The sequence below is a fragment of the Lissotriton helveticus genome, chromosome 10 (assembly GCF_964261635.1).
Source record: "Lissotriton helveticus chromosome 10, aLisHel1.1, whole genome shotgun sequence".
In the NCBI taxonomy this organism is placed as follows: Eukaryota; Metazoa; Chordata; class Amphibia; order Caudata; family Salamandridae; genus Lissotriton; species Lissotriton helveticus.
Genome location: NC_136071.1, coordinates 384,309,106 through 384,331,724, shown reverse-complemented (window position 1 = coordinate 384,331,724; position 22,619 = coordinate 384,309,106). Strand labels below are relative to the sequence as shown.

Sequence of the window (22,619 nt, the reverse complement as noted above, 5' to 3'; positions counted from 1 at the left end):
AGATGGCGTAGACTGACTTATCCCCGAGCTTTTAGTGGGGGTTGACAAGATGATAGTGCAAGTAGAAAGTACAGTGGACAAAGTACTCGTACCTAATATAGACATGCCCATTATCATGGCCCCTACAATAGGTGGTAGTTCTAACAACAGCATTTCAAAGCGTGCCCTAAGTAAATATGCAAATGTCTATAATAAACATGTTGCTATAAATAGCTCAATATGTTTATCACTCTTTATCTAAAAAAACGGAGCAGAATGAAAAGCAACTTTCTTTCTTTTTTTTAAGTGCAGCTTTAATTATTGTCCAGGACATGCCTTGCCAATCCTGCTGCCTCTGGTAGCAGGCATTGTGACTTCAAGAACTCAACTGTAAAAACGTATTACACATGAGCAACTAGTCATTTCTTGATTACAGGCAACTGGGGATGTCAACTGTAAAAACGTATTACACATGAGCAGCTAGTCATTTCTTGATTACAGGCAACTGGGGATGTCATAAGTCACCTGTGGATGTCATAAGTCACCTGTAATAAGGATATTATCGAAGGCTTTTTATACTGGCATTCAGTGCTTCATTTGTAAAATATGAAGTGCAGGTGCTCACAGTTTTTATAGAGGCCATACCCACTTCCCCAGCTCCACCCACTTCCTCCAGTGGCTCCACCCACTTCTTTTATTGGCTTCACCCACATTCACAAGCGTCAACAAATCAGAGCCACCTCCTCACTTCTTGAGTTCCACAAGAAGCTGAAGGCCTGCCTATTCACAAAAGCACCTCAGGCACCTCACACCTGCCAAGCCCCTGGGTACCCTCCTGGGTGATTAGTGCGCTATACTAATCAATATAACATAACATAACATAACATACAGGAAGCCTATGAAAACAACTTAAAAGTGAACTCAAATTAGACAATGTGTGTAAATCTCTAACTGCAGCTTTAGAAAAGGTCATTTGAGGACTCGAGGCAGCTTTGCAAATGAAAGAAAATGTGCTTGTACTGTGCTGTATAAAAGAAAGGAAAGGATGCAAGAAGAAATTCATTAAAGAAGGCAGCAACAAATGCAGGCAGGAAGAAGAGCCTTGGACTCAGGAAATAAGTAATGGATGAAAGAAGGTGGAAATAAGAAAAGAATGTGACAGGAAGAAATAAAGGGATAGAGGGAGAAACACACCACGTATGTTTGTAAAGCACATATTCACTAGAGGGGGCCTTGACACCAAATTAAAATGTTGTTATCCAGCTCAATTGCACTAATTTTATCTAAAGATGAAAGATTGATTGGCCACACCAAGATTTCAGTTTATGACCCTGAGATAGAACACAGATTCCTGGATTGGATATAAACATTTGTGCAAGAAGGAAAACATTAAAAGGGAGAGTGAGGGAGCAGTAGAGGTCCGAAGGCAAAGACAGATAAGGTAGACTAACAATGTGAAGAGAAATGTGGAAAGCAGAGATTGGGATAGCAAGATTGGAGTGGAACGTGAATAGAAGGAAAAGTGAAAAGCGGAGAAAGGCTAGGGAAGAAGAGTGGACAGTGGGGAGCGTGTAAGAGTAGAGTGGAAGGGAAAGATGGAAAGGTGAACAAGCATTTAATGAGGGGAGGTGGCGATTAAGAAAAAATGTGGATGCAGGGCAGAAAGTAAAGGAAGATTGGAGAGAAGGGAAGGAGTGAGGTGTGAAGGGGAGGAAGAAAAGCAGATACTGGTACGAGCAAGAAAAGAGTACACCTCTGCTTTATTAAATATACAGTAATTAATTATGTAAAGTTGAGGGGTTACAGGAGTGTATCATTCTTGGCCCATCTCATCATTGCATAGCAGTGTTATCCAAGATACACAATAGCGATTCTTTGACTGTGTTAAGTTTTATGCCATCAAAAGATGTTTTGTACCATCACAATAGGTATTCCAGATAAAACATAATAAAGTGTCAGTTATACAATTGGGATTACACTTTGGTGGAGAACCACGCTCTCATGCTTCAAACAAATAGTTCTATTACATGATCAGGCCATAAGTCACGAAATCCCACTGCCACCTATTTTCAAACGAAGTCAGACATTCAACTCCATTCAGAGAGACTTCCACACACAATTTGTAACTAATAAAGCACAAAATTCAACTGAGTCTGCCGCCTGTGCTATATTAGGATTGTAATTTATGATCAGCGAGTAACAAAAGGACGTCAGTGACAAAAAACAGAAACCCACTGAGCTATCCACATAAATACAGTTGTGTCATTTGCATGGTACATGTTCTACATTACCCCTCTGCACTACAGTCAAAAGTACAACTAGACAAAACTCTGATCTCTCTCCAACAGGGACATAAGGCTGTAAGTATGCAGCAGGGGTTTATATGACATGGATCTTTGGAGGTGAAGAGACAATGTGGGGCAATAGGTCTCAGCAGGCTTGTGGGGGTGGGGGGGGGAGGTACAGAGCGCCCAACACAGCCTAGCCCCTCTGCTAGCATGTTTTGAATCAATGCTATTTTTCTCCTGGTCGAAAGTGATAAATTCCCTGTGTATCCTCTCTCTTGTTGGGGGATTTGGGAAAGCCTCCTGGTTCGAGTGGCCAAGACTGAGCAGGGCTTCATTGTCTCATGTGCAAACTCCTAAAGTATGGGTGCTCAGGGCCCAGTGCAAGCTTTAATCAAAGTGATGGTGGGGAGGGATGGCTGTGACAGCGAGGGCTGGAGCCAAGGTGTACTGTAACAGGAATGAACGAGTGCTGTGGCAGGGAGGGGCATTGTGATACGGAGGTGTAGGGGACTGTAAGCAGAGGAGCACTGATATACAGGTAAAAAAAGGCACTGTGGAGAGAGGAGCACTCTGATAGCGGTAGAAGGCCACTGTGCAGAGAGGGGCACTGTACGAGGTAGCAGTGGGGGAACAGTCACAGTGGCAGGGATGGGCGGTATTCATCAAGGCGCTTGAGGCTGTACCAGTGCCCATTGCAGAAGGGAGAGGATGGGTGTGATAGGGACGAGACGGTACTGGGACAGATAGGAGCGAGTATGAGTATACAAACACTTTCCCCACAAGCCTGTGCGTTCTGTGTCATTAAAGCAGCGGAAGCCGCATGCGCCCTGCCAGCGTAGGGCATATCCATTGCCTGCGCACGCCTCATTACACTGCCCCGCTCAACAGAATGCTTTATTAATCACTCAGTAACATACAGTGTACTGTTTGCAAACTTCCAGTCTATTATGATTTATTTAAAATAAAACTTTCTCCATATCAGACAAATCTTAGTGAAACCAGATTTCACTCTAATTCTTATTGTAATGACATCAATGTTGAATAATCAAGGTACTAATACACTGACTGGCAGGAAGTAAAGTTTTCACTTTCAGACCACCCTCAGCTCCTTCCCGTATTGTGTTATGCTGCTGCAAGGCATTGTCTGTGCTACTGAAGCAGGCAGTTTGCTGCAGGTGAAGCTGTGCAGGAATTCATTAATGGTGTCCCACGGCCAAGTAATACAATTCTGTCACTCTGTTGCCTGTAGGATAACAGTTGTATGTAAAATAACGCACACTAACTCATCTAACCTCGCAGCTACAGCTACACTAGAAAGCGTAGACGGCTGGCTGGTGCCGCTGAAATGTGCTTCCAGTTGATCCTGTGTGCAGTTTATACTGCGCATGACATAGCACACCTGCCTGTCCCGTCCCCTACCCTTGAGACCAGGCACTGGCGTGCATCAAAGCTAGCACACTGGCACCATGAGCCAAATTTGAACATGCAGGTGCACCAGCCTCGCTGCGGGGCAGGGGCATTTCAATGGCCTGTGCACTGCGCTTCGGAGAAAAAATCAATAGACCCGGCCCTGAGAAATAGGTGCCGGTGCTCTGCACCTGAAAGCACCTGCACAAATTATGCACTGCTGGCATTGCAGATCCACTGTATTATAATGATTTACAAATTACAACTCCAATTTATTCATAAAATATAATAAGATCTGCTGATACACGCTGATGTAATTTAATCTGTGGGATTCTTAGGCAGGCTAGCTCTCTGATAAGTCAGTTCAGGGGGGAGGCGTCTGACAACCTGACCTATCATTGACTTAGCCTCCATTTGATCAGTTTCTGGAAAGGCATGCTTGCTACACATCACACAGATTTCTGGTGTAGGTGAATGAACCACCCACAAAGGTAATTTATCAACTTGAAGTCCAGACACCCACAGAGGGCCTTGAGAGTCTGCAGACCTACCCGTAGCTGGCCGATGTAGTCTCCTGCTTCGGTCACCGTCATGCCCCCCTCAGACATTAGAATCTGCTGGACAGTCTGGAGCACATCAGTTGCCATGGTGACGTCGCCGCAAATGTACATATGCCCATTCTCGTGGCACAATAAGGTGTAGACTTTTTCTGCTAGCTCGGCCTGGAGGACGTTCTGCACGTAGGTCTGTAAATTACAAAGGCAAAGCTCAACAACAGGGCAGTTACCACTCAGACACAAATGATGAATGAAACAACATAAGCAACACCAGAGGTAATATACCATGGTACTCACAAACTTTTCCCAGAGGTCAAAAAGTTTGGTCTGTGATGTGACCGAGGGCAGCAATGATGCCACAAGGGTGGCGCTTGGGGGTTGGCAGTCAGACGGGTTTACAGGAAGCTAAACATATATATCTAGTAGCTGCATTGCACAATGTGAAGCAAGAAAACCTGGGATTAATCCCGGCTTCCCCACTTAACAAATATGCGATCCTAGCCAATTGTCTTATATCACTTATTTAACTTCGTGATGTGTGCTGTACAAAACCTTCTTCTGTGTTTGATTTAGTAAATTATAATGTTGTTCATGAAGAAAAGGAACTGAGGCCACCCAAAGAGTATATCCAATAACTGACTTGTCTCTTAGCATTATTGTCAGTGTGTGTGTGTGTGTGGGTGGGGGGGGGGGGGGGGGAGAGAATGGATGTTTCTAAATCCATATTTAAAAACTATCACTTAAAAAAAATCTTCTCTTTGCACCAATAATCTTATGCACTAAAGTGAAACAGTTCTGGGTGTTAATGTAATAAACTTTTTTGAATATTAAAGATACCTTATCATATGTTTACATTTTTGCTGCAAAATGTCTTTAAAAATAATTCTATTCTTAAAGTTAAGCCGTGCAGGATACCCTAGTTACTTCCTTTATTTAACGTTAAGCACCCTTTTAATAAACGCATGCCTGTTTATTTAACATCTTTTTGATGTTAATGCAAAGTTGAGTAAGCTGATGTTGACTATCTGGAGGCATGTAAAGGTCAGGAGGGTGGCATGTGGCCCACGGGCCGTACTTTGAGTATCACTGTGACATATATGCACAATTGTTCATGGATGCTTAATTTGAAACACCTTGTAGCCGAAATTGACTGATGGCCCTTTTTGGCAGAATGACTTAAAAACTCTCAATATGCTTCACACCTACTGTGGGTCTACATAATGAAGAAGACACTAGAACTAATGAAGAATGCTTTAAACCAGTTCTGGCCAGCTACCTCCCAACAGGGACTGAAGCCTGACTGACTGGGGCCTGTCCATGTGTAATCTCACTTTTGTCTGTGAAAGGGGAGGCCCCTTTCACGTAAGGAAAATGGGAAAATGTTACTTACCCTGTAAGCATCTGTCCGTAGCTTTTAGTGCAGTAGATTCACATGCTCTGCATACCCCACCATAAAGTGTTGGGGTTGAACGTTTGCAAGTTGTTTTCTTCAAAGACATCTTTTAAATCATGAGGTTTAGTGACTCCTCCCTTAGTTGGAAATGCATGTTGACTCCATGTCAGATTTTGTTCCGCACTGCAGGTAACAGTAGTATGGAGTGGTGAGTGACCACTATATTATACACCTGTATACTGCACAATGAAGATAATGATAGAAAGAGTGAAGAAATCTGTGATTACAGCCACTAACAGCTGGGAAGGAGGGTGGGCGCATGTGGATCTTTAGCACTACATGCTACAAACAGATGCTTACAAGATAAGTAATATTTTCCATACGTAACATGTGCTGCTGTAGATACACATGCTCTGCATAGACTATAAAAATACGTCTCTGTACGCGCTGACTAGCGTGTGGATGATGCAGATGTCTGAAATAAGACAGTTTGGCCAACCATAGCCTGTTGTGTGGCTAGGACATCAACACAATAGTTTTTATTAAATGTGTGTGGCGTCGACCATGTAGCCGCCTTACATATGTCTGCCTTGTAAAAGGGTTTGGTTATGTCTATGTTGTACATGAGAGTATGACGTTTGACTACGGTATGAAGTACTCTCTCTCCTACTGGGTATTTTTGGAGAAAGAAGACTGGGTGCTCTATGGTATGGTTTAGATGGAAAGGGGAAACCACCTTAGGAAGGAACTTAGGTTTTCGTCTGAGGACTACCTGGTCTTTGTGAACGTATATGAAGGGTTCTTGCAGTGTAAGGGCTTGCAGCTCTCTCTTGATTGCAACCACAAAGGCTATCTTTCAGTAGAGGTACTGGAGATGGCAAGAATATAAATGCTCATAAAGCGAACCCATAAGTCTGTAAGGACAATATTAGGGTTCCATGGTGGTGCTGGCAGACCCTGACAAAAAAGTACTTTTTCTAATAGAAACATTTTATTGACTTTGTATAGATTAACAACAAACCATTGCCTTGTACATGGAAAAAGCAATATCAATTGCTTAATTAACATCAGTTACTGTTGAAGCAAGTCACATGAAATAAACTCCCCACTTTGACAAAAATTAGCACTGATGGTGGCAAAATCACCAATTCATGATAGTCCCGCCATTTCTTCCGTACTGTGTCATATTTACGAGGGCATTCCCTAGCTTCATAGATCATTTCCTCCATGTAATCACATCAATCCATCCCTTCAGCCAACCTCTCTATCAAGGGATGCCACCGGGGAAGTCCAACTGCAAGCGATGTCAGGTATAGCTAGGAGTGTGCCCCGATCCACCAAGGTCCTGTCCCTCCTAGCCCACCTAACTCATCCAGGCTCCTGAGCAGAGACATTTTCGAATCCACATCAATAGTCATACCCACCACAGCAGGCAAAACAGTAAAACCAGTGGACCAAAATCTCTGGATCACAGAGCATGGCCACACAACATGGAAGAAATCCCCTGTTGGGTTTTTACACCTATGACATGCTGGGAAGTCAGTCAGTCCCGCCCTCCACTAGAGAAAAGGGGTCATATAGGCCAGGTGGAAAGTATTGAATTGAATGTAGCGGAGTCTGGCGGAAATAGTTAATGTTCGGTGGGCCATGCAAGTGTCACGCCAGTCTGCTTCGTCTAAAGGCTCCACCCAACTCTCCCACCATTCTTTCAGAAGAAGCAAAGAGTCTGGCGAATTTATCACAAGGTATTTGTAAATCTGGGATATCCCAGTCCTGCCAAGGGGGCCCAAGAGGATTTTATTTTCCAGATGACTATATTCAGGGAGAATCCAGATTGTGTTACTATGGGCACGCAGAGCGTGACAAAGCTATAGGTAGTGGTAAAACTAGAGGGATAGCATTTGAAGTGCTGTCTGGAGTACCTGGAATTACTTCATGTGTTAGCTATCCCAAATGTCCCCAAGACGTGACATTCCGATAGAGGCCCACCCTCTGAATCAATCCAGAGTGGACACTTTAGACAACCATCTGCCCACCCAGAGTGGGCTTTCCATGGTATGTCTGCGATCCAATTTCAGCCAGTGGAGGGTCACCCTCCACACCTTAAAGGTCACCTGAGTGATCACAGGAATAACAGTGGGAATTGTGCCGCCATGTAGGATGGGAAGCACGTTATCTAGTCCCAACAGGGCCAACTCACCCCTATGAGTCGGGTCGACCCACCTCTTGTGCACCCAATCATTAATGGGGAGCAAATGGGCTGCCCAGGAATGTCGGCCATGGCCAATCAACCATCATACATTGCCTGAGCACACTTCCCAAAAGCCACCCGGTGCCTCCAGCTCAAATAAATATTAAGCTAGAGTGCAAAGTCCTCCATGGCCCTGAGTACCACTGGGGCAAGATTCAGGCTCCACACCACGTCTGGCTCCCAGGAATCATGCACCCCCAAGTAGTGGAAACAGACACGACGTACCGGGATTCTTGATTGCCAGTCATCGTCTCGGTGGTCCCTTTGTATCAGTACCAATGGGGATTTACCCCAGTTCATCTGGAGCCCTGATGCCCCAAAAATGTGAAGGATTTGAAGTGTTCTAGTGCCCGTCTCAGCAGGTATGGACATAAACAAAAGAACAGCCTCTGCATACAAACCTATCCGATCCACCTTCACCAACCCCCAGTCGAAGCTCCACACTTGAGCATCACATTGGATCCACACTGTGAGCGGCTAGATAGCAAAGGCGAACAAGGGTAGGGAAAACGGCCACCCCTGCCTTGTGCCCCTCCGCACAGGAAAGGGGTCCGACAAGACACCATTAACTCACACCTGAGCACCTGCATAAAGGAACTGCACATACGCCCGAAATCGAGGTCCAAAGCCCATGCCACCCAGCACTTCATTGAGGTAAGATCAGTCCACTGTATCAAAAGCTTTTTCAAAGGCCAATAACAGGGGAGCTGCATGGCCTTTGAGAGCTCTGATACGAACCAAGGCAATATGTACGCGATGGATAGAGTGTCTGGTACTACCTTGGGGAATTAACCCGCACTGGTCCAGGTGGACTAGAGCGTGAAGCACCCTTAGCAACCAATTAGCCAGAATCTTAGCATATAATTTGACATCCCTGTTAATGAGGGATATGTGCTGAAATGAGGCACAGGTCATTGGGGTACGACCCGGCTTATAAAAAACCACAGTGGCCTCCGGTGAGGAGTGACCATGGGATATTGCTTAAGTATATAGCTTGAGGATGGACGGAATGAAGGCAGAGCTGAGCTTTTGATAAAACTCCACAGGGAATCCATCGGGTCCTGGAGTTTTCCCACGGTTAAGATATGCCAGTGCCTCCCCAATTTCCTCTCCAGTGATATCTTAGCCTAGGTCTGTCTTGTCCTGAGGGAATAGACAGGGCAAAGGAGCCCCTCCATCAAAGGGATCGCGGCGGCACCAAGATGTGGTTTTGGGGTATAAAGCTCCTCATAATATTGGGTGAAAATATCCGCCATGAGTCCTACAACCATGTCCCAGAGCTTCCCATAACGCGGTGAATCTGCCTAGTGTGTGGTAAGTAAATGTAATAATTTGCTTTACTCGTCACCCCATTCTTATACCTAGCACGTTGATGCCATCCAACATTTGCAAGCCTCGTCCAAACATAGTCGGTGCAATGAAGAACTATCTAAATCCATCTGATGTCTTTCCAGTGGTGTGGTCGTACCCGGATCCCTGCTGTCAAAGTGCTTTAGTGAGGTTTCCAGCTCAACCACTCAAAGGTGTTTTTTGCAGTCTGCTCCCTTGAAGAAAGAACAAGTCGTACCCCTCGTGCATGCCTTTCCCATCTCCCAAAGGATTGCAGCAGATTCAACTGAGCCCCGTCATTAATCTTAAGGAAGGTGCAGAATTTAGTAGAGAGGTGTTCCGTGAACTTCTCCTCCAGGAGGAACCAGGTATTAAGGCACCAAATAGGATGGGAACCTCCAGGGGACAGGTCAAATCAGAGTGTGACAGGTGCATAATTGGATATACCTCGAGGCAGGATCTGGGATCCTGAACTATGAAGGAGGTCATGTGCTGGCAAAAGCAGGTAATCAATACGTGTGAAAAAGCCATGGGTGGCTGAGGCATGAGTATAGCCTAATTCATCTGGATGCCACATTCGCTAAGAATCACTGATGCCTCGTCCCCTTGTCCAAAAATTCAGACCACAACTGCGTCTGGGAGTGAGACTCTCAGGTCCGTTTCAATCATGTGGGCCTATAATATCATTGAATTTGCCCCCCAGGTATCATTGTTGCCTGAGTAAGGGCAACCACTAAGTCCCAATGGCCTTCAGCGTGGTTTGGTGCATGGTGGGGGGAACTTATAAGCATACAATATTGTACGGGGTGCCCTCGGGGAAACCCTCCAGCAGAATATATCTACCTTGTGTGTCTCGAGGAATGTTAGTAAACGCCATCGGGTGGGATCTGTGAAGGAGGATAACTACCCCTCTGGAGCCCCTATAATAGCCAGCATGGAATACTCTGTTGTAATCCTTGCGGGCCAAGAACTGACAGTTAGTGCCCTGAAGGTGTGTCTCCTGCAGATCACTGACATAATATCGTCACAACAAATATTGACTTACAGAATTATCAAAAATGTAATATCGTTTACGAAAAGATCGAGTCCCTATACTTGATACAAAAAGTCACTAATATCGTACACATAACTATCAACTTAAAAAATATCTATTCAAACATATATCAAAAACAAAAATATCAGAAACAAAAATATCGTGCTTATAACTAACCATACACTATGGGCCTGATTTAGACTTTCGGGGTCCTTCAGCAGTGCTGCCAACGCTCAGTCTGCTGTAGGACCGCCGAAGCTGTTGTAGTCCCGCCCGCCAGTTTAGGAGTTCAATCCTGGGCTGGTGGGCGGTCCTGCAGCGGTCTAACAGTGGCTGCTGTTAGGCTCATAGAAGATACTAACATGCAGACCGCCACCTTCAGAGCCCCGACTTCACCTTCCTGCACGATGTGGCATACTTTTCACACCATGCAGGAACTGGGGGTGCAAATCAAGGGGGGCACAACATGTGCCCTCTGCAAGCACCACTGGCCCATGAGTGTTAAGGGGCCCTATTAGGGCACCCTTTGTTGACCCTCCGCCAGCCTTTACATGATGGGCTTACCGCAAGCACGGGGTTAAAACAAATAAAGAAAATAAGTTATCTCGAATACAAGCATAAAAACGCATGAATTGACATTTTCCAAATAAGGACATAACTGAAAAAACAAATCATATAAGGGTAAAACAACCAATGATATTAAACCACACACAACTATAACTTATAAAATAGCTTAACTAATTAAACACAAAATATAAAAGCTAGAGTCATTAAAGCAAAAAATAGCTAAAAAACTCCAGCATTTGAGGTGGCTGCCAGATATGACCTGCAAAACAGAAGCCTGTAACATATACAACCGTACATCCCCTTCTCCAAGTAAGTGCTAATTATATTTAAAATACGAAGTTAAATAATTTTAACTTTAAATAACAATTATTAATAGACAATTATTAACAACATGGAGTCTGATTAAGAGTTTGGCAGTCTTAGGACTGCTGTCAGGTGGGAGTTGGAAACAACGCTACACCGTTGGCGGTCCGCCTGCTATGTTACGATGTTGGCGGTTTGCAAAACGAAAGACCGCCGGAGCACTGCCACCACAAACAGCCATTCGCAGACCTCCTCAACCGCAGAAGAGGAAAAGCAGCTACCAGAGGGTGGTACAGAGAAGTTGACTGCCATCGGAATTACGAGTTGGCTTTCCGTTGGTCCGACTGTGGTGGGAAGACCGCCTGTTTCGAGTTGGAGAGATCAAAGGAATTTGGGTGCATACCCATTTCCTTTTCCTCCCTTCAGTCTCCAATGTGGATCTCTTCCACAAAGGTCCCCTTTCACAGCAGCATTTTGACCCCGAAGAAAATGACCATGTTGGCGCAGAAATCTAGGTAAATCAGTTTTGTACTATTTACCCATTCACTGGACTGGGAACATATAGTCCAGTCTTCAGAAATGGGAAAGTACTCGTAGTAGGTATTTTTTCATATGGCATACATATGTGTACACTGCAGTCAAAATATACACACCTGCATTGCCACATATGAAAACATATTCCCTGCTGTCAGAAACACCGCTGCTACGCCAGTGGAAACATCGTAATACGGAGGGTGGGAGATAGCTGCTGCTGCTGCGGTACGGCGGCAAGACCGCCAAACTTGTAATCGGGCCCACAGTTTTTAACATTTATCCTTCTCAACAGATTATTCAACTTTCAAATAAACTCCTTCGACAAGTACATAGCAAAGACCACAGAAAAAGTAAGTATATCAAAAATACTGCTTTAAACGTACCAAAGCAGCAACATTTAAAAGTTGAGTAACCTAAACATTGTTAAACATCAAAAATATGATATATGCAATAAATAAAACAACTTTTTCTCTTACAACAGAATTAAACACCTGTTTCAAGAAGAAGCTAGCCGAAGAAAACGTTTCCAAGAATTCAAAACGTCTCTGAACAACATACAAGTATGTTTTGAAAAAATAGAAAAAGTATTATTAACTGCATAATAATAAACAACATTTATTAAATAACTCTTTCTCTATATTCATATTCTGACAGTAAATAAAGACATAATGACAGAAGGTGCAAAATGTAAAACATCACAGAAGGAGAAACTGTTACTTTGTTACATGGGATACACCCACCGCGTCAAGAAAATTCTTCTGCTGAACAAAATTAATTGAAAATGTACAACATATTATTCCAATGCATGTTATGGGAGGGTAACTACCAAAAAACTGTAGTAATTAATGTAAAAGAGCATAACCACCCTCCCAATGTAAAGGAAATAGATGTGAGAGAAGAACTCGAAAATATAAGAGAAGCAAGCACTAGTACAAAAGTACGAACGCCACTAATGCTTAGAGATATACTACCCCACGTACCAGAACATATAACAGGCTTGTAACCATCAATACCCACCTTAAAACACCTGATAACATTAAATAAAAGGGCCACCAGCGACACCCCACCTGCTCCTAAAACATACAGAGATACAGACATTCCACCACTGCTTGCAATGACCCATAAAGAGGAACAATCCTAGTCTAATGAAAGTAATGACATACATTTGCTACCCCAACCAACTTACTCAAACCAGCCTCAAACATGGGTGATGGATGGCACGTTTAAAATGTGTCTTAAACCATTCCATCAACTATACACCATACATGGTGAATTAAATAAAAACAAACATACCTTTTGTGTATACAATACTTCCAAACAAAAAAGGCAGTAGCTACATGGAACTGCTAAACCATATTAAGCAACAGACAAATAGCTACTCTCCCCTCAAAAATATTATTGACTTTGAGCAAGCTATGACCTAATCTATACCACAAATATACCCCCACACTGCCATACAGGGATGTTACTATCATTTTAATCAAATTACATGGCATCACCTACAGAAATCTGCATTTAGGGACTTATTATGAGTATGATGGTCTTGAGACCGCTGTTTTGCCGGTGGTGGCCCAACCGTTGCCTACTCATTGGTCCAACTGCCCGATTACGAGAAGGATAGTCGGACTACCACAAGACCACCCCAAATGCTGACACCAATGTGGTGATTACAACCTGCCTTTCTGCTGACCTTTTGATGGCAGGGACCCCGCCATGAAAAGGTCAGCGGAAAGGCAGGGAAGGGGCCACAAATAGAGCCCCAGGACGTTGTAGCCCATGAAGGTTGTGCATCGGGCACGTGTTGTGGCCCCTCTTCTTGCACTGTGTGCCATGCACGATGTGGTGCACGGTACACAGTGCATCCACGTGCATGAGGCGTTGCCGCGGAGTCGCCATATGCCGCAGGCTCTCTATAAGCCGAAGCATGCCACTGCTGTTGTACCGCCACCGCAACGCTGCCAGCCCAGCGGTTTACTCATAATGCGGCTGTTAGGATACTGCCGGCTAGCCGGCATACTCCTGACCGTCACAACGGCAGCCCTAGGGGTCAGACTGCCGAACTCGAAATCAGGGCCTAAGTGTGGAATACACCACCAACAGCCAATTTGCCTTTGAAGTCAAAATAATTATTGCACTAGCCTATGTCCCTATGACAGAAGCGACCAACCATTACAACATCCTAATAGAAAGTCCTTGTTATAAAAATAATGAAAACTATCTACTCCCCTAATGGACTACTTTGAGTACACATGGGTAGGCAGACTGCATATATCAAGACGCCAGCCTATAATTGCGCAAACCATGATGGAATGTCTATGAAAGCTCCTTGCCACAGGTGGCAAAAACAAACAACGGAGTAGAAGAATGGCACAATGCCTTCCAATACACACTAGGCAGAACTCAACCTACGCAATACAAATTACTAGGAACCTTACAAAAAGAGCAAAGCTACCAAGAACTTAGAATAGAACACTTTGTTACAGAAATCTGTCCAAAACTAGCCACACAAACAAGAAACATTCATGAAATGCTACAATTTAAAGTAAAAATATTTATAATTAACAAAGGACGACTCTATTTAGAAATATTAGCTAAATCTATCCTCTAACTCACATATGAAATCTACCAGGCATCTAACAAACTACAACATAGTACACCAATAATGTAAACATATTTTTTTAAGCTGATAAAACAATATTATTATAAGAGTGAAAATATAATCCTAAATTCTGCATTACTCACTCAGATAGTAAAACTATTAATACTAGCATTAAAAAAAAATTAATACATACAACTATTTAACAAACTACACTATTTAAAAGATACAAAAAATACATCACATACTTTCACAAAATACCATAACAAATATTCAGCATAACATTATTTTAGCAATATAACATTTCCCACCCACACCAAATTTATAAAATTAATTTACAATTTTGCTGCTGTAGATCTCCCACCAAATCCGCCGTTTAAAAAAGTAATACACCAAAAAGTAGTTCAAACGATGGTCGGAGCATAATACCCTATAATAGGGCATCGTAATGAGGGCCATAATGTTGATCTATACAAAACTAGTCAGCAAAACATACACTACAAATAACTTCCTAAAACACATAATAAAACTATGCAACACCACATAGCATCTAAAAAAACAATAAAACACATGATAAACTTACAAATCACATCACACAGATCATATACACATTCTTCCTACCTTTCCCTACCTTACAAACACCTTAAAAGTCAGTAAAAATTAACTTACCTTACTGATGAACAGCAGCACCCAACTGCAACTTCTTTCTTCCACAAACAACCCAAAAATAACACCAATGGACCACTAAATGTACTTCATAGTAGAAAAAAATAAGTGCTTAATAAAAGTTTAAAAAAAGACTATCTCCCCATAAGAATCAATGGGAAAAATAGCAATGGGCCTGATTTCAATGTTGGTTGGAGTTGCCGCTGACCCACACCGTTTCTGTGTGTGAAACACCTGGCCATAGGTCAGCAGTTCCCCGCTCCTCACTATGGTGCGACTGCACATGGTGCGGTCTCAAACTCCCATTTCTCTATGGGAGCTTGTGTGGTGCGGGAAGTTGCCCGCAGCACAAGCTCCCTTTGAGAAATGGGAGTTTGTGAAAAATCCCTGTACTGTGTGGCAGGCACCTTATGGTGCAGGGATTTTCGAGGGGACACCGTAGATGGCCCATGGGTCACATACAGTGGGCTAGGTGGAGTAGTGCCTTGCTAGGGGCCCCCAAAGTCGCTTTCCAACAGTCTTTCCATGTCAAAAAGGCTGACATGGAAAGGCTGTTGGAAACCAACATAATAATCCCGACGGCAGAAACGCCGTCCTTAAGGGATTATGAGGCCGTCGGAACCAAGTAGGATTCCCTGGCTGGTTTAAACTAAGCCTGGGCAGAGTTCTGCTACATGGAACACTGAAAAGTGCAAAAAAAAACTCCACTGTGCTACGTGGAGCTCCGCAAGTGGCAGAGCAAGTTAGAAAAAAAGTGCTGTTTGCAGTAATTTTCAATACCAGTGTTTGTCCACGATGTGAAATTATCGCGAACGGCACCATTCACAGCTTAAGTGGGTGCAAGCGGGCCCTGCTTCCTTCCTGCTGCCTGAGTAGATTTTCCATTCGAGTGGCAGCTTTCCAACACGAACGGATGGTTTCTCAATGTGAGCATAGGTGTCCTCTCCCAATGAGAAATCCGACCGCCCGTGTTGAGAAATCTCGCCAGGAGGTTGATTTCCCTTGCTTGCGCTCGCCAACTTGATGTTGACGAATGCAAATGATGAAACATCTTGCCCGGGAGATGGATTTTCCTTGGCTCACGCTCGCCAACTTACGAGCGCGAGCTGGGAAAAAAACTCTGCAAACTTTGCAAGCGGAGCGGAGTTTACCGCCCAGGCTTAGTTTAAACTCTGACCACCGTCATTGTAATACAGCAGTTTAAACCTACAATGTCGGTCAGAAAGCCTCCAACCAGCAGTCGGAGGTTTTCCAACTGACATTGTAGTCAGGCCCCAAATGTTATAAAAATATTTATTAAAATATTGTAAAATGTTTAAAAATACAACACATGTACAACAATATTTAAAAAATTAATACAATAATTATTAAATATATATTAAATAATAGAAGCATAAATATAAAATATTTATAATAAATAACACTATATATTTAAAACTACAAACATAATACATACTAGTCCCACTTCATCACAAAGTAAACACATATCTTTAACACTGAGGGGCTGATTCTGATGCGGGTTGGAAATGCTTCTCGACTGAATCGGGTTGGAAATGGTTTCCAACCCACTCGGATCGGGACAGTCCGACTGACGGAGTACAATGCATCCGGATGCTTCCCAATACGATTTGGTTGGACACCCATTGACTTCAATGGGAGCATATGTTCCTAACCGCATCATAATTGGGCCCTGGGTCGTTCCCGATCCGATTTGGAAGGAGCAAATGCCGTTAGGAGGCCTTCCTAACCGCATCAGAATCAGGCCCTAGGTGGGAAAGTTTTCCAACCTGCATCAGAATCAGGCCCTGAATTATTACAATTCTCTATACCCACTGCCCACTACAATACAACTTACCTCAAAGAGGGTTTAGGACACAGTGGGGATGATCATGATGTTGGTTGGAGTTGCCTCCGACCGACATCATCACGGAATCAGGACCAACCGACCTCCAGTTGGTGTGCGAACAGCAGAATTACAATGCGACCGCACCAACCCATTTCCCGATGGGAGCTTGTGCTTTGGCCGTAAACCTGCTGTATCACAAACTTCGAAAGAGAAATTGGTGATTATGTTCATTCCTGCACCATGTGGCAGGCACCTCACTGTGGTTGCCACATTGTATTGTATTGCATTTATATAGCGCTTACTACCCCTGACGAGGCGTCAAAGCGCTTTTTCAGCGAGTAGCACGCTACTCCGGGACCCATAGAGGATTAGTGTTGAATTAGTATAGTGAAACATGCAAGTACATTTTAAGTGGTGGATAGGTTAGTCAGTTATTTGGATTTGGAATGATAGCGGAAGGATTGAGGAGGACAAAGGTTTGTATTTATATAGCGCTTGTTGACGCACGCTATTCAGGAAGCCTAGAAAAGGTTAGTGGTGAATTAATATGGTGAATTATGAAGTAATTTCAGTGGTGGATATTAGTCAGTTACTTGGAGTGAGAAGGATAGCGGAGGGATAAAATGGGACGAAAGATTTGCATCGAAATAGCACTTGTTACCCCCGATGGGTGTTGAATCGCTTTTCTGGCGAGTAGCACGCCACTCCAGAACCCATAAAGGATTACTGTTGAAAATTAGTATAGTAAAAAATATATGAAGTAATTAGAGTAGTGGATATGTTATTCACTTATTTGGGTAGTATATTAATATAGTTTAATATGGAATTTGAGAAGTGAACATGTTAGTCTGTTAATTTCGATGAAAACGATAGTGGAGGGATAAAAGAGTGAAAGATTATTTTTTTCTATGTCTAAGCAATAGGAGGAGGTTTTTGGATGAGTAAAAAGGAGTTTTGGAGGGGAGGACTAAGAGGAAAGAGTTTTAGAAAGGTTTGTTTTAGAGGTGTCAGATGATGCAAGGAGGGGTAGAGTAGGAGCGAGTCTAGAAAGGGTTATTTTGGGAATCATAGTAGTGGTTTGGGATTTGGGATAAATGAGAGAGTGGATGTAGAGGATATATTGATAGATGTATAGGATGAGAGATAGTGTAGTGCATTGGAAGGAGTAGAAGAAGAAGTTTGAGATGAGTCAGAAGGTTGGGCTAGAAGATATATTGAGTGACGTATAGGCTGAGAAATAGGGTAGTGCATTGGAAATGCTAAATTAGAAGAACGTGATAAATATATAGATCCATAATTACATTGAAAGTATATAGATACAGAAAGGAGGTAAGTATAAGTAGATTAAAGATATTGATAGAGGCACAGGATGAGAAATAGGGTAGTGCATTGGATATGCTTTTTCAGGAGAAAAGTAACAGACACACAGATCCAAGTACATGGAAGGAACATAGATGCACAATGTCAGTATGTACATGTAGACCAAAGATGATTTTTATTTATTTATTATTATTATTTTTTCTCTCAACAACATAATTATTTTACATGTTTATACAAAGTAATACACAAGATAGGTACATATCTATAGTGAAAAAAAAATGCATGTATACAGAGGGATATGCTGTACATTTCTGTTTGCGTATGGTGCTTATGTGGGGAAGAACCAAATCTTGAGTAGTTTTCTGAAGATAAGGTGGTTGTCGGTGGACCTTATGTTGGGGGGTAAAGAGTTCCATAGTTTGGCTGCTTGAACAGAGAAGGATGTGCCACCCATGGTTTTTTTCTTGTATGGTGGGATTTTGAGGCGAGATGCTCCTTTAGAGCGGAGGTTCCTTTGTTGAATGTGTTTGGTGATTTTGTTCCTGATGAAGAGCGGTCCCATTCCATGTATTGCTTTGTGGGTGATACAAAGCAGCTTGAGCGTGGATCTTCTGGCAACTGGTAACCAATGCAGGGCTTTCAAGGCAGGGGAGATGTGGTCTCGCGGTTTGATATGCAAGAGTAGTCTGGCAGCCGAGTTCTGAATCCTTTGTAGTCTTTTCATGGTTGTTAAAGGTGATCCGTGGTAGAGGCTATTGGCGTAATCGAGTTTGGACAGAACAAGGGAGATGGTAGCTTGGACCTTGTGTGGAAATTCCAAATGTGGGAAAATTCGTCGCAGCGTTTTTATAGTAGCAAAGCTTGATCTTGCTAGTTTATCCACTTGGGCATTCATCGACAGCTTGGAGTCCATGGTCATTCCGAGGTTTCTTACTTCCTTCGATACTTTAGGCAGTGATCCCAGTTCATCAGGCCATGCGACAAGCGGGTTGTAATGTTTCCAATCGCCACACGTGAGTATTTCAGTTTTTGAAGCATTCAATTTGAGATGGCCTCCAGGTCATCCACTGATCCACGGCTCTGAGACAGCTGAAAATTGGTGATTTTCCAATGTCTTTGGGACATTCCAGTTGAAGGAGTATTTGCTTGTCATCTGCATAGTTATAGCACGTGAGGTGAAATTTATTGATCAGTACTGGTAATGACTTCATGTAGATGTTGAAAAGCATGGGCGAGATGATATAACCTTGAGGGACCCCTGATTTTGTGGAGTATGGTTTGGACAAGAAAGGTGGGGTATGGATGACATTAGTTCTGTATCGAAGGTAGGACGCTATCCAGTCTAAAGCAGTTGCCTCTATGCCGGCTTCATAGAGTCTTTGTTTCAGAGTGCCATGGTCAACCGTGTCAAAGGCAGCTGAGAGGTCCAAGAGGAGTAGCGCAGCAACCCTGTTGCGGTCAACTGTATTCTTTAGGTCATCCCATATGGCAAGGAGGGCAGATTCAGTGCCTCTTCCCGGACGGAATCCTGTTTGGAAGTCTGAAAGTATGTCATTCTCTTCAATGAATTGTGACATCGGGGCGAACGCTGCTCTTTCTATCAGTTTGCCCAGGAACGGTCCATTTGTAATGGGTCTGTAGTTGTCAGGGTTCAGCGGGTCCAAATTTGTTTTCTTCAGTAAAGGGCGTATGTATGACTTTTTGAGTTCTTCTGGAAATATTCCAGTAGTTAAGGAATCGTTGATGATTCTTCTTACTGGAGTGGCAGCAGAGGTTGTTAAAAGAATTGTCTTGAAAGTTTGTGGTGGACAGGGATCAGAAGGACTGCCGGCAGGCCTGCTTGCTTTGACCAAGTCCATAAATTCATCGTGTGAGATGTGTTGGAAGGAACAGAGAGGCTTGGTTAGAACATTCTTGGATTGTTGTTTTGTACAAGGGTTAGTGCTGGTGCTTTGTTTCTGTTTTAAGTACGATTCCAATGTGTCTGCTTTGTCTGTGTAATGATTTGCCAGTTTGTCTGTGAAATCTTGAGTAACAGGATGAGTTCCTTCTAGGCAATTTGGTTTGCGAAATTCATTGAGTATTTTATAGAATTCTTTATTTGCACATTTAGCGGGTCATTAGGATGGCGGGCGAACTTTGCCCGCCCGCCATCCTCGTGGTAATAGGGACCGGCCGCCGTAAGGGCGGGGGTCCCATCACCAGCATTAGGATGCACCCGCCACAGTGGCGGGCGCATCCCGCATTCCTACCATTGTGGCGGGTGGTGCACTTAGCACCGCCCGCCACAATGGCAGGAAAGCATGCTGTGCACTTCCATGCACAGCATGGCAGGCACCACGCGGTGCCTGCCCTGCTGTGCATGGAACTGCTAGGGGGTACCCTAGGTACCCCCCATGTGCACCTCCCACCCCCCCGGAGTCCCTGGGGGTCCGCAACGGGCCCCTGCAGGGATTCTCCGCATGCCTTTCCGTGGCGAAAGGCATTGAAACATGCCCATCATAATATGGCTGGCGGTGTCTGATAGACACCGCCACCATATTATTCCTTTTCCGCCCCGGCCGCAGGGCGACCGGGGCGGAAAAGCGGCGGACGGTCTTTCCGTCCGCCGAGGCCCCCCCGGCATACTAATATGGGCCCCCGCAGGGATTCTCCGCATGCCTTTCCGTGGCGGCAAAGGCATTGAAACATGCCCATCATAATATGGCTGGCGGTGTCTGATAGACAGCGCCACCATATTATTCCTTTTCCGCCCCGGCCGTAGGGCGACCGGGGCGGAAAAGCGGCGGACGGTCTTTCCTTCCGCCGAGGCCCCCCCCGGCATACTAATATGGCGGGGGGAAAACTAGTGTGGATGTCGGATGGATTGCCACCGCCAGGCCGGCGGTGGCTACCGCCAGCCTGGCGGAGGCAATCCACCTGACATCGTAATGGGCCCCCTAGCGTTTTGAATTCTGTCTGAATAGTACCTTTTCTTAGCTTTGAAAGGTAACTAGTTCAGTATTAGCAAAAATTACATCTAGGATATGCCCAGCGGTGTGTGTCGGATTGTGGACAATCTAATGCAGGTTCAATGCGTCTAGGCCGGTGATTATAGTTTTTGGATGAGTCATATTGGGTTTATCAAACCAAATGTTAAGATCACCCAGAACGCATTGGTTGGAGTGTATTGTTATCAGGTTTGAAACTGTGTCTAGAAGTGCGTCTTATTTACAATAAGGGGTGGTGATGGACAGAGTCTCTGAATTAAACAGAGTACTCTCACCCAGTCAAGAGATCAGGGCTAGATCCAACACCATTTTTTAGCTCATTGCACCCTCCCAGTTTCAGAACCTGGCTTGTGCGTCTTGGAATTTTGCCTTACTAGTTGGAGGTCTGTAAAGGAGCAGGAAGTTACAGGAGGAAGAGGGTGTAGGATTGCATCTTGTTAGAAGAGCCTCACAATTCTTTATGGAGATGTTGTCAATTTTAGTGATATGTATTGTTTGCCTGAATACAACAGCTAGACCACCTCCTTTTTTGGCTATATGATTTTGGGTGATTATTTAATAGCCTAGAGGAATGGCTTCATGCAGGACTGGAGCCATATCTTCTCCCAACCATGATTCGTTTATGAATAGTATGTCTGGTTTTGCATCGGTGAGAAGGTCTTAGATGTAATGCCTGTTTTTAGAGAGGGATCGAGCATTTATTAGTAGACAGTTTAGTGAGTGGCCTTTGGTGATAGTGGGACTTTGTTTGGTAGAAGAGTGATCAGTATTGTGTGGGTTTGTAGCTGGTGTGTTTTTAGTGCTGGCATTAGCTGTATTAGGATAGCAATCATGTAGCTATTCTGTATCGTGTTCCTCATCCAGCATGCTAAGACGGCATTTTGATGGGTATGCATGTGTATGTGTTGGAGATGGTGTTTGAGAGTGAGTTGGAGTGCTGTGTTGCATTTGTGGTGTAACATTGTTGTGAAGTAGACATGGGGAAGCAAAGTTGTGACGTGTGCCAGGTTGCTTAAATATTTTTGTGTGTGTTTAAGGCGGAAGGTTTGAGTCAGGGGAGGTGGTGCAGCATGTGGGTCATGTAGTAATTGTGAGAAGTTGGCCTGGTATATGATGTCCACAATTCTGTGGGCAACTTGTCCAAATAATCCCTTATGGTGATGGATTTAAGTCAACCTTAAAAGACAAGCTATCCTAGGGGTAGCATGGACTAAGCAGCCTAAAAGGCTTAACTCAAGAGTGCATGTGAAACCAGCTGTTTTACCATATGCAATCATGTAATATCAAATGAAAGGACACCACACAAGTTATATATTATAAAAATATATGTATTTATTCTCAGAATAATCCCCAATACTCTTTATGAGTAAAGAAGCACAAGCGTTTAAACAAAAGCACAATATAACATATGAAAGTTGCACAGTTATGGATAGGGCCGGTGGCCACTCAAACCATATATCAAAAAAGTGGTATAAGTATCACTATTCGATCAGTGGTAAGGCCTAGGGCCTTGGGAATCGCTGGGACTACACTGGACTAACAGCAGTTAGGACGGGAGTA

The 22,619-nt window shown here is 43.8% G+C and overlaps 1 protein-coding gene across 1 annotated transcript in view; it reads right to left on the bottom strand.

Annotated features, from left to right (window-relative positions):
• The window catches only part of NOS3 (nitric oxide synthase 3), a 999,469-nt gene that overhangs the window by 69,135 nt on the left and 907,715 nt on the right, over positions 1–22,619 (bottom strand). Inside the window, exon 25 of the mRNA XM_078662772.1 lies at positions 4,226–4,420. Coding sequence (XP_078518898.1) covers positions 4,226–4,420 — 195 coding nt within the window. The remainder of the gene's footprint in view (positions 1–4,225; positions 4,421–22,619) is intronic.